This window comes from Ranitomeya imitator, unplaced genomic scaffold (assembly GCF_032444005.1).
Source record: "Ranitomeya imitator isolate aRanImi1 unplaced genomic scaffold, aRanImi1.pri SCAFFOLD_705, whole genome shotgun sequence".
In the NCBI taxonomy this organism is placed as follows: Eukaryota; Metazoa; Chordata; class Amphibia; order Anura; family Dendrobatidae; genus Ranitomeya; species Ranitomeya imitator.
The window spans coordinates 1-26965 of NW_027194682.1; the positions used below are offsets into that span (position 1 = coordinate 1).

At 50.0% G+C, this 26965-nt stretch overlaps 1 protein-coding gene across 1 annotated transcript in view; it reads right to left on the bottom strand.

Annotated features, from left to right (window-relative positions):
• Positions 1-18066: 18066 nt before the first annotated feature.
• Positions 18067-26965, bottom strand: part of LOC138656267 (tomoregulin-1-like) — a gene marked incomplete at its 3' end in the record, with an annotated part of 108188 nt that continues 99289 nt past the window's right edge. Inside the window, exon 3 of the mRNA XM_069743665.1 lies at positions 18067-18196. Within this exon, the coding sequence (XP_069599766.1) occupies positions 18067-18196 (130 nt within the window). The remainder of the gene's footprint in view (positions 18197-26965) is intronic.

The window sequence follows — 26965 nt, forward strand, 5'->3', positions numbered from 1 at the left end:
GCGGACTATCCTCCGATAACGTTGACCGGCTTACTTTCCTGAAAATGAACCAGGCCTGGATCTCGCAGGAATTTGCCACTCCTCTGCCTGATTAAGTAATTGGGTGTCATCCAGGTCTCCTGCTGTGTTCATCTTTCTACCACCTGAACTGCTATTCCTGGGCTCCAACACCGCCAGTTGCGGCTCAGAAGTGCAGGCTGCACAGTAAAAACATACGACCCAGTGTTATTGGGTTTCAGTAACGTCAGCTGATCCCCAGCTGTGTAGCCGGCAATGTGTCCTGCGACCGCCACGCTGGCACAACAACCTAAATGTAAGGGAACCTGTCCCCCCCCCCCCCCCCCCGTCGTTTGTTACTGAAAGAGCCATCTTGTGCAGCAGTAATGCTGCACAAGGAAAAGGTAGCTCTTTTTTTTTAGCTCTTTGCACACGCAGAACTTAACACTTATAAAATGTGTTCACTGATACCGTTATACCGTCCCGGAGCTGGGACTTTCCTTCGTAATGTGACGCAGCACAGCCGTCATTCCTACCCCCCTTGGTGCCATGCGCTGCCTCCTCAGCGTTGTTTTAAGCTGTCACGGAGCCTGCGCTGTTCTGTTATCCCTTGGGCATGCCCTATTTGTGCTGCCCTGTCTTCTGACATAATTTGGTGTCAGGCTGGCTGCGCCTGTGCGGCCGCGGTGCCCGAGATCCCGCCTCGCAGTGTCTTCTGATTGAGTCACACTGCGGGCCTGGGATCCATGGGCAATGCGCAGTGCATATCTTCCCCTCGGGCTCTCGCTCATTTCCCTCCGCCTTCTTTAGACTGTGCGCCGTCAGCTGATCCCTAGCATGCCACGGCCGTGACACCGCACAGTCTGAAGAAGAGGGAAGGAGGGGAGTGAGAGTCGAGGTTATGCACTGTGCATGCCCATGGTTCCAAGGCCCGCAGTGGGATTACGTTAGATGAGACTGCGAGGTGGGATCTGGAGCAGCGTGGACGCACAGGCACTGACAGCCTGACACCAAATTATGTCAGAAGACAGGCAGCGCTAATTGGGCATGGCCAAGGGCTAACAGAACAGCGCAGGCTCCGTGGCAGCTTAAAACAACGCTGAGGAGGCAGCGCACGGCATCAAGGGGATAGGAATGACAGCTGTGCTGTGTCCCATTACGAAGGAAATTCGCACCTCCGGAACGGTTTTAACGGTATAAAGGGACACATTTTTAGTGTTTACTTCGGTGTTTGCAAGGAGCATAATTAAAAAGAGCAACCTTTTCCTTTTGCATCCTTAGTGCTGCACAACATGGCTCTTTCAGCTACAAACGTCTTGGGGGGGGGGTTAAAGGTTTCCTTTCAACTTGCTCCCAATCAGGCTTCGGCCTACACTCTGTTCCTCTGCTCCTCCTGCTGTCCCTGGGCTCTAACACCGCCAGTTGGTGCCTGGAAGTGCTGTGTGCACAGTCAACAGTCGCTCCTCTGTTATTGGGGTTCAGTAACGTCAGCTGATCCCCAGCTGTGTGTGCGGCAATACCTCCAATCTGCTCCTCCTGCTGTCCCTGGGCTCTAACACCGCCAGTTGGTGCCTGGAAGTGCTGTGTGCACAGTCAACAGTCGCTCCTCTGTTATTGGGGTTCAGTAACGTCAGCTGATCCCCAGCTGTGTATCCCGGCAACGTGTCATGCGACCGCCACGCTGGCACAACTAAAATGTAAGGGCGACCTGTCCCCCCCCCCCCCCCCCCTAGGCGTTTGTTACTGAAAGAGCCACCATGTGCAGCACTAATACTGCACAAGGGAAAGGTCGCTCTTGAAATTATGCTCCTTGCAAACGCTGAACTACACACTCATGTAATGTGTCCCCTCACACCGTCCAACCGTCCCGGAGGTGGGACTTTCCTTTGTAATGTGACGCAGCACAGCCGTCATTGCTACCCCCCTTGGCACCGTGCGCTGCCTCCTTAGCGTTGTTTGATTCCGTCATGGACCCTGCGCTGTTATGTTATCCCCTTGGCCATGCACAGTTTGCGCTGCCCCGTCCTCTGACATCATTTGTTGTCGTCCTGGCTGCGCCTGTGCGTCCACGCTGCCCGAAATCACACCTCGCAGTGTCGTCTAATGTGATCCCACAGTGGGCCTGGTATCCATGGCCATGCGCAGTGCATATACTAGCCTCTCACTCCCCTTCTTCACGCTTCTTCAGACTAGGCGGCGTCAGCTGATCCCTAATAGCATGCCACGGCCGTGACGCCGCACAGTCTGAAGAAGCAGGAAGGAGGGTGAGTGAGAGGCGATGATATGCACTGCGCATGCCCATGGATCCCTGGCCCGCAGTGGGACTACATTAGATGACACTGCAAGGTTGGATCTCGGGCAGCTTGGACGCACAGGCAACTGCCAGCCTGACACCTACATGATTGTCAGAAGACGGGCACCGCTAACTGTGCATGGCCAAGGGATAACATTACAGTGCGGGCTCCCGTGACAGAACCAAACAACGTTGAGGAGGTGGTGCCCGGCACCAAGGGGGTTGGAATGACGGCTGTGCTGTGTCACATTACAAAGGAAAGTCCCACTTCCGGGATGGTTTGACGGGTTGTGAGGGGACACATTATATGAGTGTGTACTTCAGCGTTTGCAAGGAGCATAATTTTCGGAGCCACCATTTTCCATGTGCAGTATTACTGCTGTACAAGATGGCTCTTTCAGCAACAAATGCCTGGGGGGGGGGGGTTAAAGGTTCCCTTTCAACTTGCTCCACTGCAGGCTTCGGCCTACACTCTGCTCCTCTTTGATTCCCTGGGTTTCAACACTGTCAGTTGCCACCTGGAAGTGTTGTCTACACAGAAAAAAAGACTAGGTGATGTGTCAGTGGGGTTCAGCACCGCCAGCTGTTCCCCTGCTGTGTAGTCGGCAACGTGTCACAGCACAAGCCACGCTGGCACAACAGAACAAAAGCTGCCACCAGTGCAGGCTTCGGCCTACACTCTGCTCCTCTCCTCCTCCTGCTGACCCTGGGCCCTCAAACACCGCTAGTTTTTGCCCGGAAGTGCTAGCTGCACAGAGAAAAACACCAGCCAATGTGTTAGTGGGGTTCAGCAACGCCAGCTGTTCCCCTGCTGTGTAAGCCGGCAACGTGACCTGCAAACGCCACGCAGGCACATGAACTGAAATTAAAGGGAACCTGGCCCCACCCCCCCCCAGGTGTTTCTATGTATAACAGCCACCTAGTACAGCAGTACTGCTGCATTTGTACAAGGTGGCTGACTTTTTCTCCTTGCCCACGTGGAACTCAACACGTACAAAATGTGTCTCATTGAGACCATTCCACTGTCCCCTGAGGTGTGACTTTCCTTTGTAATGATACGCAGCACCCCCCTTGGGTAGCGTTTTCCCGTCTTTTGTCATCATGGTTAGCTGGCTGCGCCTGTGCATCCGCCCTGCTAGAAACAACGCCCCTCGTTGTCATATTTATTTTGTCAGCGAGGGTGTGGTTTATGGGCACGAGCAGTGCATATGTTCGCCTGTCTTAACTCATCTCCTTCCCGCCTTCTTCAGACTGTGCGGCCTCCTGGCCGTGGTAGGCGATAAGGGATCAGCTGAGGCCCGCCCAGTCTGGAGCAGGTGTAAGGACATGTGTAAGCGGCAAACCTATTTACTGCACAAGGCCACGAATCCCAGCCACGCAGTGTGATTTTTTGAAAACACACTGTGGGTCTGGGATTCATGTCCATCGCTAACCGCAACGGCCGACATGAAATGAGGTCAGAAGACAGGAAGCGCTCACAGCGCATGGCCAAGGGATCACAATAGCGCAGACTCCTGTACAGCAAATAACAACGCTCAGGAATCTGCGCCCAGTACCTAGGTGCAAATTTTTACACCTGTGCTGCGTCTCGTTAAAAAAGACAAGTCACGCCTCCACAACTGTTTGACAGTATAATGGGCTAAATAGTGTACGTGTTTTAGTCAGCGTGTGCAAGGAGCAAAACAAATAGAGCAACCTTTTACTTGTGCAGCATTAATGCTGCACAAGGTGTGGCTCTTGTACCTTGCAACACCTGAGGGGGGGGGTTTAAAGGTAACCTTTGAAATTGGTTCAACTAGGCTTCGGCCTACACTCTGCTCCTTCTACTCCTCCTGCTGACCCTGGCTCAAACACCGCTAGTTTTTGCCCGGAAATGCTAGCTGCACAGAGAAAAACACCAGCCAATGTGTTAGTGGGGGTTCAGCACCGCCAGCTGTTCCCCTGCTGTGTAGCCGGCATCGTGTCCAGCACAAGCCACGCTGGCACAAACCAGACCAAAAGCTGCCACCAGTGCAGGCTTCGGCCTACACTTTGCTCCTCTCCCTCCTCCTCCTGCTGACCCTGGGCTCTAACACCGCTAGTTTTTTGCCCGACATGCAATGTGCACAGAGAAAAACACCAGTCAATGTGTCAGTGGGGTTCAGCAACGCCAGCTGTTCCCCTGCTGTGTAGCTTGCAACGTGACCTGCAAACGCCACGCAGGCACATGAACTGAAATTGAAGGGAGCCTGCCCCCCACCCACAGGTGTTCTATGTATATCAGCCACCTTGTACAGCAGTACTGCTGCATTTGTACGAGGTGGCTGACTTTTTCTCCTTGCCCACTGTGGAACTCAACACGTACAAAATGTGTCTCATTAGAGACCATTACAATGTCCCTGAGGTGTGACTTTCCTTTGTAATGACACGCAGCACCACCCTTGTTAGCGCTGCCCGTCTTTTGACATCATTGGTTAGCTGGCTGCGCCTGTGCATCTCCCCTGCTCGAAACAACGGCCCTCGGTGTCTTATTTTTTTGGACAGCGAGGGTGTGATTGATGGGCATGTGCAGTGCATATGTTTGCCTGTGTTCACTCATCTCCTTCCGCCTTCTTCAGACTGGGTGTCCTCATGGCCGCGGCAGGCGATAAGGGATCAGATGAGGCCGCCCAGTCTGAAGCAGGTGTAAGGACATGTGTGAGCGGCAAACATATTTAGTGCACCAGGGCACAAATCCCAGCACCGCAGTGTGATTTTTTAAAAACACACTGTGGGTCTGGGATTCATGTCCATCGCTAACCGCAACGGCCGACATGAAATGAGGTCAGAAGACAGGAAGCGCTCACAGCGCATGGCCAAGGGATCACAATAGCGCAGACTCCTGTACAGCAAATAACAACGCTCAGGAATCTGCGCCCAGTACCTAGGTGCAAATTTTGACACCTGTGCTGCGTCTCGTTAAAAAGACAAGTCACGCCTCCACAACTGTTTGACAGTATAATGGGCTAAATAGTGTACGTGTTTAATTCAGCGTGTGCAAGGAGCAAAATTAAATAGAGCAACCTTTGACTTGTGCATCATTAATGCTGTTCAAGGTGTGGCTCTTGTACCTTGCAACACCTGAGGGGGGGGTTAAAGGTAACCTTTGAAATTGGTTCAACTAGGCTTCGGCCTACACTCTGCTCCTCTACTCCTCCTGCTGACCCTGGGCTCAAACACCGCTAGTTTTTGCCCGGAAATGCTAGCTGCACAGAGAAAAACACCAGCCAATGTGTTAGTGGGGTTCAGCACCGCCAGCTGTTCCCCTGCTGTGTAGTCGGCATCGTGTCCAGCACAAGCCACGCTGGCACAACCGACCAAAAGCTGCCACCAGTGCAGGCTTCGGCCTACACTTTGCTCCTCTCCTCCTCCTCCTGCTGACCCTGGGCTCTAACACCGCTAGTTTTTGCCCGGACATGCAATGTGCACAGAGAAAAACACCAGTCAATGTGTCAGTGGGGTTCAGCAACGCCAGCTGTTCCCCTGCTGTGTAGCTTGCAACGTGACCTGCAAACGCCACGCAGGCACATGAACTGAAATTGAAGGGAGCCTGCCCCCCACCCACAGGTGTTTCTATGTATATCAGCCACCTTGTACAGCAGTACTGCTGCATTTGTACGAGGTGGCTGACTTTTTCTCCTTGCCCACGTGGAACTCAACACGTACAAAATGTGTCTCATTAGAGACCATTACAATGTCCCTGAGGTGTGACTTTCCTTTGTAATGACACGCAGCACCACCCTTGTTAGCGCTTCCCGTCTTTTGACATCATTGGTTAGCTGGCTGCGCCTGTGCATCTCCCCTGCTCGAAACAACGGCCCTCGGTGTCTTATTTTTTTGGACAGCGAGGGTGTGATTGATGGGCATGTGCAGTGCATATGTTTGCCTGTGTTCACTCATCTCCTTCCGCCTTCTTCAGACTGGGTGTCCTCATGGCCGCGGCAGGCGATAAGGGATCAGATGAGGCCGCCCAGTCTGAAGCAGGTGTAAGGACATGTGTGAGCGGCAAACATATTTAGTGCACCAGGGCACAAATCCCAGCACCGCAGTGTGATTTTTTAAAAACACACTGTGGGTCTGGGATTCATGTCCATCGCTAACCGCAACGGCCGACATGAAATGAGGTCAGAAGACAGGAAGCGCTCACAGCGCATGGCCAAGGGATCACAATAGCGCAGACTCCTGTACAGCAAATAACAACGCTCAGGAATCTGCGCCCAGTACCTAGGTGCAAATTTTTACACCTGTGCTGCGTCTCGTTAAAAAGACAAGTCACGCCTCCACAACTGTTTGACAGTATAATGGGCTAAATAGTGTACGTGTTTTAGTCAGCGTGTGCAAGGAGCAAAACAAATAGAGCAACCTTTTACTTGTGCAGCATTAATGCTGCACAAGGTGTGGCTCTTGTACCTTGCAACACCTGAGGGGGGGGTTAAAGGTAACCTTTGAAATTGGTTCAACTAGGCTTCGGCCTACACTCTGCTCCTCTACTCCTCCTGCTGACCCTGGGCTCAAACACCGCTAGTTTTTGCCCGGAAATGCTAGCTGCACAGAGAAAAACACCAGCCAATGTGTTAGTGGGGTTCAGCACCGCCAGCTGTTCCCCTGCTGTGTAGTCGGCAACGTGTCCAGCACAAGCCACGCTGGCACAACAGAACAAAAGCTGCCACCAGTGCAGGCTTCGGCCTACACTTTGCTCCTCTCCTCCTCCTGCTGACCCTGGGCTCAAACAACGCCAGTTTCTGCCCGGACATGCTAGCTGCACAGAGAAAAACACCAGCCAATGTGTTAGTGGGGTTCAGCACCGCCAGCTGTTCCCCCGCTGTGTAGCCGGCATCGTGTCCAGCACAAGCCACGCTGGCACAACCGACCAAAAGCTGCCACCAGTGCAGGCTTCGGCCTACACTTTGCTCCTCTCCTCCTCCTCCTGCTGACCCTGGGCTCTAACACCGCTAGTTTTTGCCCGGACATGCAATGTGCACAGAGAAAAACACCAGTCAATGTGTCAGTGGGGTTCAGCAACGCCAGCTGTTCCCCTGCTGTGTAGCTTGCAACGTGACCTGCAAACGCCACGCAGGCACATGAACTGAAATTGAAGGGAGCCTGCCCCCCACCCCCCCAGGTGTTTCTATGTATAACAGCCACCTTGTACAGCAGTACTGCTGCATTTGTACAAGGTGGCTGACTTTTTCTCCTTGCACACGTGGAACTCAACAAGTACAAAATGTGTCTCATTACAGACCATTACAATGTCCCTGAGGTGTGACTTTCCTTTTTAATGACACGCAGCACCCCCATTGTTAGCGCTGCCCGTCTCCTGACATCATTGGTTGGCTGGCTGTGCCTGTGCGTCCCCCCTGCCCGACACAACGCCCCCCGTTGTCTCATATATTTTGACTGCGAGGGTGTGATTGATGGGCACGAGCAGTGCATATGTTCCCCTGTTTTCACTCCCCTCCTTCCGCCTTCTTCTGACTGTGCGGCCTCATGGCCGCGGCATGCGATAAGGGATCAGCTGAGGCCGCCCAGTCTGAAGCAGGTGTAAGGACATGTGTGAGCGGCGAACATATTTACTGCACAAGGCCACGAATCCCAGCACCGCAGTGTGACTTTAGGAAAAGCCACTGTGGGTCTGGGATTTATGGCCATCGTTAACCGCACCGGCCAACATGAAATGAGGTCATGAGACGGCCTGCACTAACAGGGTATTGCCAAGGGATAACACAAGAGCGCAGACTCCTGTACAGCAAATAACAACGCTCAGGAATCTGCGCCCAGTACCTAGGTGCAAATTTTGACACCTGTGCTGCGTCTCCTTAAAAAGACAAGTCACGCCTCCACAACTGTTTGACAGTATAATGGGCTAAATAGTGTACGTGTTTAATTCAGCGTGTGCAAGGAGCAAAATTAAATAGAGCAACCTTTGACTTGTGCATCATTAATGCTGTTCAAGGTGTGGCTCTTGTACCTTGCAACACCTGAGGGGGGGGTTAAAGGTAACCTTTGAAATTGGTTCAACTAGGCTTCGGCCTACACTCTGCTCCTCTACTCCTCCTGCTGACCCTGGGCTCAAACACCGCTAGTTTTTGCCCGGAAATGCTAGCTGCACAGAGAAAAACACCAGCCAATGTGTTAGTGGGGTTCAGCACCGCCAGCTGTTCCCCTGCTGTGTAGTCGGCAACGTGTCCAGCACAAGCCACGCTGGCACAACAGAACAAAAGCTGCCACCAGTGCAGGCTTCGGCCTACACTTTGCTCCTCTCCTCCTCCTGCTGACCCTGGGCTCAAACAACGCCAGTTTCTGCCCGGACATGCTAGCTGCACAGAGAAAAACACCAGCCAATGTGTTAGTGGGGTTCAGCACCGCCAGCTGTTCCCCCGCTGTGTAGCCGGCATCGTGTCCAGCACAAGCCACGCTGGCACAACCGACCAAAAGCTGCCACCAGTGCAGGCTTCGGCCTACACTTTGCTCCTCTCCTCCTCCTCCTGCTGACCCTGGGCTCTAACACCGCTAGTTTTTGCCCGGACATGCAATGTGCACAGAGAAAAACACCAGTCAATGTGTCAGTGGGGTTCAGCAACGCCAGCTGTTCCCCTGCTGTGTAGCTTGCAACGTGACCTGCAAACGCCACGCAGGCACATGAACTGAAATTGAAGGGAGCCTGCCCCCCACCCCCCCAGGTGTTTCTATGTATAACAGCCACCTTGTACAGCAGTACTGCTGCATTTGTACAAGGTGGCTGACTTTTTCTCCTTGCACACGTGGAACTCAACAAGTACAAAATGTGTCTCATTACAGACCATTACAATGTCCCTGAGGTGTGACTTTCCTTTTTAATGACACGCAGCACCCCCATTGTTAGCGCTGCCCGTCTCCTGACATCATTGGTTGGCTGGCTGTGCCTGTGCGTCCCCCCTGCCCGACACAACGCCCCCCGTTGTCTCATATATTTTGACTGCGAGGGTGTGATTGATGGGCACGAGCAGTGCATATGTTCCCCTGTTTTCACTCCCCTCCTTCCGCCTTCTTCTGACTGTGCGGCCTCATGGCCGCGGCATGCGATAAGGGATCAGCTGAGGCCGCCCAGTCTGAAGCAGGTGTAAGGACATGTGTGAGCGGCGAACATATTTACTGCACAAGGCCACGAATCCCAGCACCGCAGTGTGACTTTAGGAAAAGCCACTGTGGGTCTGGGATTTATGGCCATCGTTAACCGCACCGGCCAACATGAAATGAGGTCATGAGACGGCCTGCACTAACAGGGTATTGCCAAGGGATAACACAAGAGCGCAGACTCCTGTACAGCAAATAACAACGCTCAGGAATCTGCGCCCAGTACCTAGGTGCAAATTTTGACACCTGTGCTGCGTCTCCTTAAAAAGACAAGTCACGCCTCCACAACTGTTTGACAGTATAATGGGCTAAATAGTGTACGTGTTTAATTCAGCGTGTGCAAGGAGCAAAATTAAATAGAGCAACCTTTGACTTGTGCATCATTAATGCTGTTCAAGGTGTGGCTCTTGTACCTTGCAACACCTGAGGGGGGGGTTAAAGGTAACCTTTGAAATTGGTTCAACTAGGCTTCGGCCTACACTCTGCTCCTCTACTCCTCCTGCTGACCCTGGGCTCAAACACCGCTAGTTTTTGCCCGGAAATGCTAGCTGCACAGAGAAAAACACCAGCCAATGTGTTAGTGGGGTTCAGCACCGCCAGCTGTTCCCCTGCTGTGTAGTCGGCAACGTGTCCAGCACAAGCCACGCTGGCACAACAGAACAAAAGCTGCCACCAGTGCAGGCTTCGGCCTACACTTTGCTCCTCTCCTCCTCCTGCTGACCCTGGGCTCAAACAACGCCAGTTTATGCCCGGACATGCTAGCTGCACAGAGAAAAACACCAGCCAATGTGTTAGTGGGGTTCAGCACCGCCAGCTGTTCCCCTGCTGTGCAGCTTGCAACGTGACCTGCAAACGCCACGCAGGCACATGAACTGAAATTGAAGGGAGCCTGGCCACCACCCCCAGGTGTTTCTATGTATAACAGCCACCTTGTACAGCAGTACTGCTGCATTTGTACAAGGTGGCTGACGTTTTCTCCTTGCCCACGTGGAACTCAACACGTACAAAATGTGTCTCTTTGAGACCATTCCACTGTCCCTGAGGTGTGACTTTCCTTTCTAATGATACGCAGCACCCCCCTTGGTAGCGCTTCCCGTCTTCTGACATCATTGGTTGGCTACTTGCGCCTGTTCGTCCGCCCTGCCTGAATAAAATGCTCCTCGTTGTCTTAATTATTTTGACTGCGAGGGTGTGATTGATGGGCACGAGCAGTGCATATCTTCGCCTGTCTTAACTCATCTCCTTCCGCCTTCTTCAGACTGTGCAGCCTCATGGCCGCGGCATGCGAGAAGGGATCAGCAGAGGCCGCCCAGTCTGAAGCAGGTGTAAGGACGTGTGTGAGCGGCCAAAATATTTACTGCTCAAGGCCACGAATCCCAGCACCGCAGTGTGGCTTTATGAAAAGACACTGTGGGTCTGGGATTTATGGCCATCGTTAACCGCACCGGCCAACATGAAATGAGGTCATAAGATGGGCAGCGCTAACAGGGCATTGCCAAGGGATAACACAAGAGCGCAGACTCCTGTACAGCAAATAACAACGCTCAGGAAGCTGCGCCAAGCACCAAGGCGTTATTTTGGACACCTGTGCTGCGTCTCATCAAAAAACCAAGTCACGCATCCACTACAGTTTGACTGTAGAATGGGGTAAATTGTGTATGTCTTTCATTCAGCGTGTGCAAGTAGACAAATTAATAGAGCAACCTTTCACTTGTGCAGCATTAATACTGCACAAGGTGTGTCTCTTGTACTTTGTAACACCTGAGGGGGGGGTTAAAGGTTTCCTTTGAAATTGGTTCAACTAGGCTTCGGCCTACACTCTGCTCCTCTCCTCCTCCTCCTGCTTCAACACGGGCTCTAACATCGCAAGTTTTTGCCCGCAAGTGCTAGCTGCACAGATAAAAACACACGCCATTGTGTTAGTGGGGTTCAGCAACGCCAGCTGTTCCCCCAGTGTGTAGCCGGCAAAGTGTCCTGCAAACGCAACGCAGACACAAAGCTGCCTCCAGTGCAGGCTTCGGCCTACACTCATCTCCCCCTGCTTACCCTTTGCTCCAACACCGCTAGTTGGGGCTCTAGGAAGACAATCTTTAATAGGCAAGGCAACGCATCCGGGTTCCAGCACCGCCAGCTGGTTCTCGGCAGTGTTCTTGTCACAGGTACTCCCTCGTGCCAAGCCTGGTTTCAGCACCGTCAGCTGTTTCCGGGTTGTGTCAACTTCACTGAGACGCCTATGCTTGCCCCGTCGTGGGGCGGTCGAGTTAGCCAACTCCAGGGTGCCTCCAGTTTAGGAGCTTCCTATGTGGGCTGCGTGAACTGGTAGTCAAGGCTGGTTCTGTAGTGCCAGTAGGCCCAGCTCCCCCTGTAGGACTGTTGGGGTTCGGTAACTGCGGCTGCCTCGCGGCCTAGCTGTTCTCTCCTCTCCTGTGGGCCTTGGGGTCCACCACCTGGTTCCAGCACCGTCAGCTGGTTCCGGGCCGAGCCTTTGGCTTAGGTGCCTCCTCCTGGGTAGCCGAGTTCCGCCAACGTTAGGCGGTCCTTGGTAGTGCTTTTAAGCGCGGGCACCTACAGCTTAGTAACCGGGTTCCAGCACCGTCAGCTGGTCCTCGGTCGTGCCATTGGCTCTTGCACACTGGGGCAACGCATCTGGGTTCCAGCACCGCCAGCTGGTTCTCGGCAGTGTTCTTGTCACAGGTACTCCCTCGTGCCAAGCCTGGTTTCAGCACCGTCAGCTGTTTCCGGGTTGTGTCAACTTCACTGAGACGCCTATGCTTGCCCCGTCGTGGGGCGGTCGAGTTAGCCAACTCCAGGGTGCCTCCAGTTTAGGAGCTTCCTATGTGGGCTGCGTGAACTGGTAGTCAAGGCTGGTTCTGTAGTGCCAGTAGGCCCAGCTCCCCCTGTAGGACTGTTGGGGTTCGGTAACTGCGGCTGCCTCGCGGCCTAGCTGTTCTCTCCTCTCCTGTGGGCCTTGGGGTCCACCACCTGGTTCCAGCACCGTCAGCTGGTTCCGGGCCGAGCCTTTGGCTTAGGTGCCTCCTCCTGGGTAGCCGAGTTCCGCCAACGTTAGGCGGTCCTTGGTAGTGCTTTTAAGCGCGGGCACCTACAGCTTAGTAACCGGGTTCCAGCACCGTCAGCTGGTCCTCGGTCGTGCCATTGGCTCTTGCACACTGGGGCAACGCATCTGGGTTCCAGCACCGCCAGCTGGTTCTCGGCAGTGTTCTTGTCACAGGTACTCCCTCGTGCCAAGCCTGGTTTCAGCACCGTCAGCTGTTTCCGGGTTGTGTCAACTTCACTGAGACGCCTATGCTTGCCCCGTCGTGGGGCGGTCGAGTTAGCCAACTCCAGGGTGCCTCCAGTTTAGGAGCTTCCTATGTGGGCTGCGTGAACTGGTAGTCAAGGCTGGTTCTGTAGTGCCAGTAGGCCCAGCTCCCCCTGTAGGACTGTTGGGGTTCGGTAACTGCGGCTGCCTCGCGGCCTAGCTGTTCTCTCCTCTCCTGTGGGCCTTGGGGTCCACCACCTGGTTCCAGCACCGTCAGCTGGTTCCGGGCCGAGCCTTTGGCTTAGGTGCCTCCTCCTGGGTAGCCGAGTTCCGCCAACGCCAGGCGGTCCTTGGTAGTGCTTTTAAGCGCGGGCACCTACAGCTTAGTAACCGGGTTCCAGCACCGTCAGCTGGTCCTCGGTCGTGCCATTGGCTCTTGCACACTGGGGCAACGCATCCGGGTTCCAGCACCGCCAGCTGGTTCTCGGCAGTGTTCTTGTCACAGGTACTCCCTCGTGCCAAGCCTGGTTTCAGCACCGTCAGCTGTTTCCGGGTTGTGTCAACTTCACTGAGACGCCTATGCTTGCCCCGTCGTGGGGCGGTCGAGTTAGCCAACTCCAGGGTGCCTCCAGTTTAGGAGCTTCCTATGTGGGCTGCGTGAACTGGTAGTCAAGGCTGGTTCTGTAGTGCCAGTAGGCCCAGCTCCCCCTGTAGGACTGTTGGGGTTCGGTAACTGCGGCTGCCTCGCGGCCTAGCTGTTCTCTCCTCTCCTGTGGGCCTTGGGGTCCACCACCTGGTTCCAGCACCGTCAGCTGGTTCCGGGCCGAGCCTTTGGCTTAGGTGCCTCCTCCTGGGTAGCCGAGTTCCGCCAACGCCAGGCGGTCCTTGGTAGTGCTTTTAAGCGCGGGCACCTACAGCTTAGTAACCGGGTTCCAGCACCGTCAGCTGGTCCTCGGTCGTGCCATTGGCTCTTGCACACTGGGGCAACGCATCCGGGTTCCAGCACCGCCAGCTGGTTCTCGGCAGTGTTCTTGTCACAGGTACTCCCTCGTGCCAAGCCTGGTTTCAGCACCGTCAGCTGTTTCCGGGTTGTGTCAACTTCACTGAGACGCCTATGCTTGCCCCGTCGTGGGGCGGTCGAGTTAGCCAACTCCAGGGTGCCTCCAGTTTAGGAGCTTCCTATGTGGGCTGCGTGAACTGGTAGTCAAGGCTGGTTCTGTAGTGCCAGTAGGCCCAGCTCCCCCTGTAGGACTGTTGGGGTTCGGTAACTGCGGCTGCCTCGCGGCCTAGCTGTTCTCTCCTCTCCTGTGGGCCTTGGGGTCCACCACCTGGTTCCAGCACCGTCAGCTGGTTCCGGGCCGAGCCTTTGGCTTAGGTGCCTCCTCCTGGGTAGCCGAGTTCCGCCAACGCCAGGCGGTCCTTGGTAGTGCTTTTAAGCGCGGGCACCTACAGCTTAGTAACCGGGTTCCAGCACCGTCAGCTGGTCCTCGGTCGTGCCATTGGCTCTTGCACACTGGGGCAACGCATCCGGGTTCCAGCACCGCCAGCTGGTTCTCGGCAGTGTTCTTGTCACAGGTACTCCCTCGTGCCAAGCCTGGTTTCAGCACCGTCAGCTGTTTCCGGGTTGTGTCAACTTCACTGAGACGCCTATGCTTGCCCCGTCGTGGGGCGGTCGAGTTAGCCAACTCCAGGGTGCCTCCAGTTTAGGAGCTTCCTATGTGGGCTGCGTGAACTGGTAGTCAAGGCTGGTTCTGTAGTGCCAGTAGGCCCAGCTCCCCCTGTAGGACTGTTGGGGTTCGGTAACTGCGGCTGCCTCGCGGCCTAGCTGTTCTCTCCTCTCCTGTGGGCCTTGGGGTCCACCACCTGGTTCCAGCACCGTCAGCTGGTTCCGGGCCGAGCCTTTGGCTTAGGTGCCTCCTCCTGGGTATCCGAGTTCCGCCAACGCCAGGCGGTCCTTGGTAGTGCTTTTAAGCGCGGGCACCTACAGCTTAGTAACCGGGTTCCAGCACCGTCAGCTGGTCCTCGGTCGTGCCATTGGCTCTTGCACACTGGGGCAACGCATCCGGGTTCCAGCACCGCCAGCTGGTTCTCGGCAGTGTTCTTGTCACAGGTACTCCCTCGTGCCAAGCCTGGTTTCAGCACCGTCAGCTGTTTCCGGGTTGTGTCAACTTCACTGAGACGCCTATGCTTGCCCCGTCGTGGGGCGGTCGAGTTAGCCAACTCCAGGGTGCCTCCAGTTTAGGAGCTTCCTATGTGGGCTGCGTGAACTGGTAGTCAAGGCTGGTTCTGTAGTGCCAGTAGGCCCAGCTCCCCCTGTAGGACTGTTGGGGTTCGGTAACTGCGGCTGCCTCGCGGCCTAGCTGTTCTCTCCTCTCCTGTGGGCCTTGGGGTCCACCACCTGGTTCCAGCACCGTCAGCTGGTTCTCGGCAGTGTCTTTTGCTCTTGTACCTTCTGCTCCCCATCCTGGTTCCAGTACCGTCAGCTGGTTCCGGGCAGAGCCTTTGGCTTAGGTGCCTCCTTCTGGGTATCCAAGTTCCACCAATGTCAGGTGGTCCTTGGTAGTGCTTTCAGGCACGGGTACCTCCTGCTTAGTAACCGGGTTCCAGTAACGTCAGCTGGTCCTTGGTAGTTCCATTGGCTCTTGGACATTCGGCTACCCATCCGGGTTCCAGTACCGTCAGCTGGTTCTCGGCAGTGTCTTTTGCTCTTGTACCTTCTGCTCCCCATCCTGGTTCCAGTAACGTCATCTGGTTCCGGGCAGAGCCTTTGGCTTAGGTGCCTCCTTCTGGGTATCCGAGTTCCGCCAACGTCAGGCGGTCCTTGGTAGTGCTTTTTAGCACGGGTACCTCCTGCTTAGTAACCGGGTTCCAGTAACGTCAGCTGGTCCTCGGTAGTTCCATAGGCTCTTGAACCTTCGGGTAGCCATCCGAGTTCCAGTTCCATCAGCTGGTTCTTGGCATTTTCTCAGCCTTCTTGTACCTTCTGCTACATTTCCAAGTTGAAGACCCTAACGTCGACAACCCGGAAGACCACCCCGATGACGACGACCCGGAAGACCACCCCGATGACGACGACGACGACGACGGCGGAGACGACGACGGCTGAGACGACGACGGCGGAGATGACGACACTGGAGACGAAGACCCTGGAGACGACAACATGGAAGACCGAGAAGCAGAAGAACAAGAGGCTGCAGAACAAAGAGCAGAAGAACATTAAGCATAAGACTTAATATCAGAGCAAAAGATATTATCTAAATTATATGCAGAAGAAGACTAAGCAGTGTATGGGGGTGAGTCCGTTCCTCCTCGTGGTGCCCCTGGATAAAGCCTGATGCTGCAGGCCAAACTGAACGCGGACAAATGTAACTTTTGTGACTGGCAGAACGGAAGGTGTAATCTTCCAACTTTTATAGACAACAACTACGGGAATGCCTGTCACAAATGAGAATATGATGAAGAAGTAGAATAGGAAGAATAATAACAGTGGAATAAAAAGAATATGTAGAATAGGAAGAATAATAATAGTTGAAGAAAATGAATATGAAGAATGTAATAAAAAAAAAAATAGGTAGAAGATGAAGAAGAAGATGAATAAGGTGAAGAAGTTGATGTCAAGGATGCTGATGATGATGAAGATGAAAGTGTGGGAAAAGAAAAAAAAAAAAAAAAGAAAAAAAAGAAGGGGAAGGGCGTGGAATAGTGAAACATCAATATCTGACAAAATAAAAAAAATTTACATACTCAATATCTTTTTCAATCCGAACTTCTTTAAAAAAAAAAAAAAAACATGCTATTCTATTTGATTGGACTAATCCTCATTGCCTTTAATGTCTCCGCCACCTCCCCCATACATCCTACATTATTCTTAGTTGTTTTCCTTCAGGTAGAATGAACCTACAAGGAAAGAAAGGGTTTATTTTAATTCCGATATTTTGGTCCCATTGACTTGCATTGGGATCGGGTATCGGTATCGGCGATATCCGATATTTTTTGAATATCGGCCGATCCAAACCGATACCGATACTTTCCGATATCGGAAGGTATCGCTCAACACTAATTGTAACAAAGTAATAAAACATAATAAAACTTTAGACATTTAGTATCACCATTATTGTGCTCACTCACAGAATAAAATTAACAATTTATTTGTTCAGCAAATTAAAATATAAATATGTAAATGTAAATAATACAGCAGAATTGCTGTATTTTATATTTCTTTGAATAAAAAGTAAATAAAAGTTTGGCATCAGGTTGTATATGCACAACAATGGTACTACCAATAAATGCAAAGCCCTCATTCAGCTTAGTCTACAAAAAAAAAAAAAAAAAAAAGACAGCACTTGGAAGGCAATGTTGAAAAACATGTGTGGACAATAAAGCCAAATTAGTCCACGTCTTGATAGGTTAAAATCCAGTTTTTCATAAGACCTTGGTATCACATATACCATTCCATTAAAGGGAATCTGTCACCAGGTTTATGCTATTTTCATCAGTTTAATTTAGGAAAAGAGTCCCTGATTCCAGTGATGTATCACTTAGTTTACTGGGTGCAGCAGTTGTAACACAGTTATTAGATGTAGGAGAGCTCAGAGAGCTAACCCTGCCAACACCACTAATGAACAACTTTCCGTGTACATTGTGTATAGACAGTAAGCTGCTAATCAGTGGTAGGCACTGGACCAGGAAGCACGAGACTTGTAGTCCTTGTTGTGATAATCTCGTGCTGATAAAACCTTAATTGCATTGAAACTATAGCACACATCCTAATAAGTGACACATCGCTGAAATCAGTGTCTCAGCCGTTATATCATGCTGCCCTTAGATTAAATAGCAAACACCTGTTGACAGATTCCCTTTAAGAAACATTACATTACCCCCCCCCAATTCACTTATAGTCACAGCAGATATGGCAGTTCTGGTGGTCAATTCACTAAAAAGAAAGCTTGGATTGAACACTACTTCAGTCTTCTCTCAGTAAAGTGCTTCAGTCCATAAAATAGTTAAATAAAACCAAGAGATGCAACAAAGTAATATAGCATGTAGTTAATACCAGCATTCGCACATAGAATCGGCATCTGAAATGTCTACGGGTCTCTTGGAATAGCTATTAAAATACACCATTAGCATTGCATCCATATATGCGAGCAGAAAGCTGGTATATTGTGGTCATACACAATTATTATACTTCTGCACAGACCACAGAAGGATAAAATCAGAGGGTGAATTGATTTTCATCCTCTAAATTCGTCGAGCAAATCAAACCTGTGATGCCAGGAGACATACCAGTGGAAGTCTGTGATTAAGAGTCCCATTTCTGGAGGCCTTATTTATACCTAATATAAGCTTTACAGACGGGTTTATGGGGATGATAGACTGTTCTTACCAGAAAAGCACGGTCCTTTTGATACCACACTTAAATCTTTTTGTTGTTTGCAGGCAGATCTTCTTAGGAAGCATTCATTTTGATAAGTGTCTCCATTTGATCCACACACTGGCACGTAGTTAGTGTGACACTGCAAAATAAAGTGGCATTTGTTAAATGGTGAAGAAAAGATTGTGAAGATACAGCAGGAACGTGGTGTAGTGGTACCCAGTGATATAACGTTCAGATAATACTGTCTGCGGGAGGAGTTATATCCTATTTTTGTAGCCCGTAAGACAAACTGTTATTAGCTACAGTACCTTCCAATTCTTTTATTGCATGCTTTAGACATTTCAAAATAATTCAACCTAAACAAAAGTTTAGAAATAACTAATAGTAGTGGGTGGATATTATTTTAAAGAGAACCTGTAAGGTCCCCCGACTATCCTCCTTGACTACTAGAACCGTATGGATGCAGAGTTCTTTAATTTGATTATGTATTTTATATAACTTACAAATGCTGCAATCTTTGAAAAATTACCGTATTTTTCTGACCATAAGACGCACTTTTTTTTCTCCAAATTTGGGAGGAAAGTGTGGGTGCGTCTTATGGTAGGGATGTAACATGTGGTGAGGGGGGCAGCAGCAAGTGGGATCGCACTGTGATCCCACTTCAGGAGGCAGAAAAATGTCCCCCACTGCCCTGAATCAGCTGAGGAAACCACATGGTCCCGATGATTAAGTGCAGGTAATATTCATTAGCGGCTCTCCGCCCACCTATCAGCTGAGCAGGGAGCCAGGAGCAGCAAATGAATACTCCACTTGCAGGGACACACATGGTTTCCCCAGCGCTGGATTCCTGCAGCAGCGGGGGAGATCTGTGTGTCCAGGGGAGGAGGGGGCAGCAGCAGCAGGGTGGCAGGGGAGAGGAGATGAGATGCTGCATACCTGCCTGGGCTGGACTGCTGTGCACAAGGAGGACCTGTGTGATGTCAGAAGTGGGCGGGCTGGAGCATCACATGGCAGCTCAGAGCCCTCCCTCTTCTTGACTTCATCACAGGTCCTTCAGAATCCCCACTAGAATCTGCTGGCTTCCTTTTATAACCTGTGCTGGAAAGGCAACAAGAGGGAAGGCTCTGTGTGTGCGGTCATGGGATTCTCCAGCTTTTTACCTCACCACTGCGTGCCTGGCTGGCTGCCACAATTAAGAGGTTAGTCTTTACAAAACACAATAAAGCACTCTGCCACTCCTTTGGTGAACTATAAGGCTGCCGTCACACTACCAGTATTTGGTCAGAATTTTACATCAGTATTTGTAAGCCAAAACCAGGAGTGGGTGATAAATGCAGAAGTGGTGCATATGTTTCTATTGTACTTTTCCTCTATTTGTTCCACTCCTGGTTTTGGCTACAAATACTGATGTAAAATACTGACCAAATACTGCTAGTGTGACAGCAGCCTAACTCCCAGCATGTCATAGGATATGCAGGACATGCTGGGAGTTATAGTTCTTCCATGGGATTTTAAAGCAGCACTCCAGTGTTATTTTGCAGTGCTGGAGTGGTGCTTTCAAGCCCTGTACCCCCATTGTTATACTCACCCTCCAGCATCTTCATACAGTACTTCACAGACACCATACTCGTCCTGCAGCTTCCAACATAATAACATACTATTATATATAATAACACCACATATAATAGTACCACATTTTTTTGCTTCAAATATTTTTTTCCCTATTTTCCACCTCTAAAACCTGGGTGCGCCTTATAGTCCAGTGCGTCTTATAGTCCGAAAAATAAGGGTAACTTTAATTCTGCAGTGTTGCTTAATCCAGAGGGATGTATTCTAACCCTGACTAGTCCAGAAGGATGTCTCCTAATCCCGACTAGTCCACAGGGATGTCTCCTAACCATGACTAGTCCACAGGGATGTCTTCATACCCTAACTAGCCTAGAGTGATATCTCCTAACCCTGACTAGTATAGAGGGATGTCTCTTAACCCTGACTAGTCTAGAGGGATGTCTGCTAATCCTGACTAGTCCAGAAGGATGTCTCCTAACCCTGACTAGTCCACAGGGATGTCTCCTAACCCTGACTAGTTAAGAGGGATGTCTGCTAATCCTGACTAGTCCAGATGGATGTCTCCTAACCCTGACTAGTCCACAGGGATGTCTTCTAACCCTGATTAGTCCAGAGGGATGTCTCCTAATCCTGACTAGTCCAGACGGATGTCTGCTAATCCTTACTAGTCCAGAAGGATGTCTCCTAACCCTGGCCAGTCAACAGGGATGTCTCCTAACCCTGACTAGTCCAGAGGGATGTCTCCTAATCCTGACTAGTCCACAGGGATGTCTCCTAACCCTGACTAGTCCAGAGGGACATCTACTAAGCTTGACTAGTTCAGAGGGATGGCTCCTAATCCTAACTAGTCCAGAAGAATGTCTCCTAACCCTGACTAGTGCACAGGGATGTCTCCTAACCCTGACTAGTCCAGAGGGATGTCTCCTATCCTGACTAGTCCAGAAGGATGTCTCCTAACCCTAACTAGTCCACAGGGATGTCTCTTAACCCCAACTAGTCCACAGGGATGTCCCCTAAAGCTGACTAGTCCAGAGTGACGTCTCCTAACCCTGACTAGTCCAGAGTGATGTCTCCTAACCCTGACTAGTCCAAAGGGAAGTCTCCTAACCCTGACTAGCCCTGCCTCAGATCTTCTACTCTGCCTCCATTAGCAGGACTAACAGCCTGCATAATGTCCCAACCATAATGAGTACTGTATGTAGACTGTCAATTACACCTAGGGAGGTATGATTAGAAGGTCCAAGGCAGAACTAACCTGGAGAGAAGATACTTTGCCAGACTAGTTCTGCTTCATTAGCACATGCGATGGAATAAAAGTTAATTTTTCAAAGATTGCATTAGTATGCATGATCAGTTAATTAAATCTGCATCCATACTACTATAGTAGTGTTTTGGGGACAGTAAAGTGATCCTACAGGTTCCCTTTAACACTGCCACATCTCCTACTTATCCTACACTAAGTATGAATTATTTTGGCCTTGAGATGCTGATGTAGGAGATGCTAAGGGGATGCTTGACATCATCACATGATTGGCGGTGGCAGTCTAATAGTAAGTCTGTCCTTATGATCTGCCTGTCTCACATGGTTCAGCTTAAGCTAGATTGGTGGTGGTGGCAGAGAGTAGGAACTGCAGATTGGCAGCGAATCACCTGCTCTTTCCTAGAGTGACCTGTTTATTGAGCCCCTCATGAACACACACTTGCATGTTCTGGACTTTTTACCTTTTCTTAAATGTGTGTCTTTTTAATTTTTCTTTATCAGATATTTTTATTGAACATTTTCATTTGACAAAGACAAGCAGAAAACAGAAACTCTCACAAATCCCCCACCTCCCCTGACAACAATGCTACCAGTATGGTGCATGTAGACTGGCCAATGGCAGCTGTCTAATCCACCCTTGATAGTTGGCAAATGATCAACCAATGTCATTGCAGTATAAGTTAATTTCCATGTGACAGTCAATCTGCAAATTGGAGAATTAGTGTAGTTTCCTAAAATTACACATATTTATAGTGAATTATAAGTGTCTTACACCTCCAACATAGAAATATACAAATAAAAATGTACCCAATCAAATACCGCTCCCCATAATACCCCTTACCTATTACAGTACATGCAATACTTCATTGCAAAATACTGTAAAATCAATGACTCGATAATATCAAGGAAGCTACACCTTGTGTATCTAACCAGGGGGACCAGATTTTCTCCAAAGGACGAGGCCTACTTCAGTTTGTATACCACCTTTATCCATAAGAATAAGGTTGTTCACTACTTTTCCGATAACCAATGCACAGCAACCAATTTTCTGGGGACACAGTAATAGTCATTTTTCTATTTGTGTCCTTATATACAGCGCATGTATATGAGTTATGGGGCAGTTTATATACTGAGTTAGTGGAATTAGGAATGATAAAGTAATGCAAATGCATCAGCTATTCTGAATGCAAAAAACACCCAAGACAAACCAATATGGAGGTCCCTTTGCATGATGCCCCACTGGCCTACTCAGTGAAAGCGCAGTTCAGTGTAGCAGGAGGTGCCATCTGCCACACTGCTGAGTGCAGTGCGATTGGATGACGTGGCCTTCTTCTCCATCTTCTCCCTCCAGGACTTGGGTGTATGAGCTGAATGTAGCAGGATCCGCTGGGCATTGAAGCCGCTAATCTGAAACACGAGCGTCCTACACTCCCCACACCACCGTGCTAGAACAGCAGGAACCGCTAAGCATGGACCCCCATGTGCTTGTTATCGCCCATATCACGCTATATATTCCTGTACTGCATTTTGACGTAGGAAATGAGTGCAGCAGGAAATGGTGTGGACAGAAGTCGATGCTTTCCCTCTCCCGCCCAGCTTCTACCACCTACATCACTCTGTACATTCCTATACAGAGATATTATAAGGGTGTTAACTATAAGGGTAGCAGGAGCCACTCTCAACTACACTGGTAATTGGGTGGCACTGCATTGTTTCCCCTTGGTTAGTGAGTGTGGGCCACAATGTCCTTGCATAGTGTCAGACTGGGGTACCAAGAGCCCACCAGTAATATCAACTCCAGCTACATGCCAATATGACTTTACCATCATTCACAAATTTCTATAGCAATAAAATGGGTTGATTTTGGAATAAAAAAAAAAGCTGCATTTGTCTGTACATAGTGATTCAAGTATACTGTGCCAACTACTGCTCATATAAGAGGGTGGTGGCCTACTCCTGCACAGGGGTCCACCGGAGAATTCTCCTCTGGGCCAGTCCGAGCCTGTATAAACAATTAGGTGTCAGATCCCCCTCTATTGGCCTACATACTGTATGTAAATGTCTTGTCATCCAACCACATGGCGGCAGTATTTTGGTTACAAACCCATACAGGACACGCTATAGGCATACTATATATATATATTGGATACTTGGTTATCACTATTGATTTATGTGCTGTTAAACTATTTATACATTGGGTAATATTTATATGCGGCTGTCAGTTTTCACTTAATATTTATGTCAGCCTCACTTTGCAGGGTGGAACACTAGGTATTTGGCCATAACGTTTCAATTGCTTTTTATAAACTTGTGTTAGAAAACCCTCAATCATTCATAAATGTATTCTTCTATTGTAGACACTATATGGTAAATGCCATGCAATTTCACGTCTATGTAAGGGATATGTGACTCCATTCCAGAGTCTATGAGTAAAGCAAAATCTTTTCTTTTGACTTCTTAGGCTATGTGCACACATTGCGGACTGTATGCATTTTTGCCGTGGCTTTTCGCCGCGAAAACGCTGTGAAAACGCATACACAAAACAACTCATTGAATTCAATGGAATTCCGCAATGCTGTGCCAATGCTGCATATTTTTCCAAGGCGGAATCGCATCGCGGAAAAATATGCAGCATGCTCATTCTTTGTGCGGAATTGCAACAATTTCGCACACATAGGAGAATGAATTGATCTGCTTACTTCCTGAATGGGGCTATGCCCACCATGCGCAAAGTAAGCAGGGCATGTGCAGATGGTACCCAGGGTGAAGGAGAGAAGACTCTCCTCCAGGCCCTAAAAAAAGAATTAAAATAAAAAATAGTTATATACTCACCTTCCGGCGGCCCCCGAATCCAGCCCAGGCCTTAGCGATGCTCCTGGCAGCTCCTATTCCCAGTAATGCCTTGCGACAATGACCTGTGATGACGTAGCAGTCCCACGTGATGCTACGTCCTCTGGGGTCATTGCTGCGAGGCATCACTGGGAACGGGAGTTGCCGGGAGCATCGCGAACGCTGCGGGGGCTGCCGGAAGGTGAGAATATGATTTTTTTTAAATTATTTTTAACATTATATCTTTTTACTATTGATGCTGCATAGGCAGCATCAATAGTAAAAAAGTTGGTCACACTTGTCAAACACTATGTTTGGCAAGTGTGACCAACCTGACAATCATTTTTCCAAGCGATGCTACAGATCTCTTGGCCTTACATCAGATTTCCCCTCTTAGGGTACCGTCACACTATACGATTTACCTACGATCACGACCAGCGATATGACCTGGCCGTGATCGTAGGTAAATCGTAGTGTGGTCGCTGGGGAGCTGTCACACAGACAGCTCTCCAGCGACCAATGATGCTGAGGTCCCTGGGTAACCAGGGTAAACATCGGGTAACTAAGCGCAGGACCGCGCTTAGTAACCCGATGTTTACCCTGGTTACAAGCGTTAAACTAAAAAAAAACAAACAGCACATACTTACATTCTGGTGTCCGTCAGGTCCCTTGCCGTCTGCTTCCCGCACTGTGACTGCCGGCCGTAAAGTGAAAGTGAAAGCACAGCCGCTGTGCTCTGCTTTCACTTTACGGCCGGCAGTCACAGTGCGGGAAGCAGACGGCAAGGGACCTGATGGACACCAGAATGTAAGTATGTGCTGTTTGTTTTTTTTTTAGTTTAACGCTTGTAACCAGGGTAAACATCGGGTTACTAAGCGCGGTCCTGCGCTTATTTACCCGATGTTTACCCTGGTTACAAGCGAACGCATCGCTGGATCGCATTGCTAGATCGCTAGATCGGTGTCACACACACCGATCTAGCGATGACAGCGGGAGATCCAGCGATGAAAGAAAGTTCTAAACGATCTGCTACGACATACGATTCTCAGCAGGATCCCTGATCGCTGCTGCGTGTCAGACACAGCGATATCGTAACGATATCGCTGGAACGTCACGAATCGTACTGTCGTAGCGATCAAAATGGTATAGTGTGACGGTACCCTTACTCCGAGGTAATCCATATAAGTGTGTAAAATCTCATCAATATGTAATCTGCAAACGGTCAATACTTAGACATTGTTCTAGATTGTGCTTGTGGCATTGATCAGTCATGGCTCTACACAATGAAAGTACTGGAGTATACAAATAGTGTGTTATATGACTATATTGGCAAACATTACCCTTTGGGCTTGGGCCTCTGAGTTTAGCAATGTCGGCAACATTACCAGTAGGCAGTGTGCTACTTTACACACTTTGTGTGCTACATTACGCACACTGCGGAGGCACTCGGTCATCTATCACTGCTAACTGTATTACATTTACCACTCTTCAGGGTGCATTCCCAGGGATGATTATCTCCCCATAATCGTGCAGTGTAAACAGGCTACCAATCTTCATGCTCAAAATATACGAAGAGGGGACCGTGACGCAGGGCTGATTGGGCACCAGCATCACATGACGTGTCCCAACACCGCATGACAGCCCCAGGGAGAGCGACTTCTGACACCACGGGAACAGCGCCAGCACAAGAGGTGAGTTTAGGCTTTATAAGGTTATCGGGGCCAAACATTTTGATTAAGAAGGGCACCCCAATTACCCTTATTTCCCCCCACGTCATGACTCTCCAACTGCCCGACTAACTGTTGGGAACCACAGATGGGCGAGTCTGTAAAGCTGTTTGCACATTCTATTCCATGGGCATCAGAGGTCTGCTCCAAAGATTAACAGACTCAAGAGGAGGAAAGCATTTGCACCTATACCCCCAATTTTTTCAGTTGGATCAGGGGCGCAACAAAGTAGGGTCTGAGCAGAACTAAGACCCTTGTCACCAGACGTTCACCCTTGGGGGTGGAGGTGATCCCGATGAGACTCAGATACGGTGGGTACGGAAAGCATTCATACCCCTTTAAATTTTTCACTCTTTGTTTCATTGCAACCATTTGTAACCACCAGAAGTCTTCCTAGACCTGGCCGTCCAGCCAAACTGAGCAATCGTGGGAGAAGAGCCTTGGTGAGAGAGGTAAAGTAGCACCCCAAGATCATTGTGGCTGAGCTCCAGAGATGCAGTAGGGAGATGGGAGAAAGTTCCACAAAAGTCAACTATCACTGCAGCCCTCCATCAGTAGCGCCTTTATAGCAGAGTGGCCCAATGGAAGCCGCTCCTCAGTGCAAGATATATAAAAGCCCGCATGGAGTTTGCTAAAAAACACATGGCGGACTCCCAGACTATGAGAAATAAGATTCTCTGGTCGGATGAGATGAAGATAGACCTTTTTGGTGATAATTCTAAGCGGTATGTGTGGAGAAAACCAGGCACTGCTCATCAACTGCGCAATAGAATCCCAACAGTGAAACATAGTGGTGGCAGCATTATGCCATGGGAGTGTTTTTCAACTGCAAGGACAGGACGACGGGTTGCCATTGAAGGAAACATGAATGTGGCCAAGTACAAAGATATCTTGGATGAAAACCTCTTCCAGAGTGCTCTGGACCTCAGACTTGGCCGAAGGTTCACCTTCCAACAAGACAATAACCGTAAGCACACAGCTAAAATAACAAATGAGTGGCTTCAGAACAACTCTGTGACCATTCTTGACTGGCCCAGCCAGAGCCCTGACCAATTGAGCATATCTGGAGAGACCTGAAAATGGCTGTCCACCAACGTTCACCATTTAACCTGGGAGAGGATCTACAAGGAGGAATGGCAGAGGATCCCCAAATCCAGGTGTGAAAAACTTGTTGCATCAATCCCAAGAAGACTCATGGCTGTTCTAGCTCAAAAGGGTGATTCTACTCAATACTGAGCAAAGGGTCTGAATAGTTATGACCATGTGATATTTCAGTTTTTCTTTTTTAATAAATTTGCAAAAATTGCTACATTTCTATTTTTGTTCAGTCAAGATGGGGTGCAGAGTGTACATTGATGAGTAAAAAAATGAATGTTTTTGAATTTACCAAATGGCAGAAATGAAACAAAGAGTGAAAAATTTAAATGGGTATGAATACTTTCCGTACCCGCTGTACCTGAGGCGCACGCGGACAGTACGGTGCTTCCATGGCAGGAAGAGGAGGAGGGTGACTCTCAAAGCG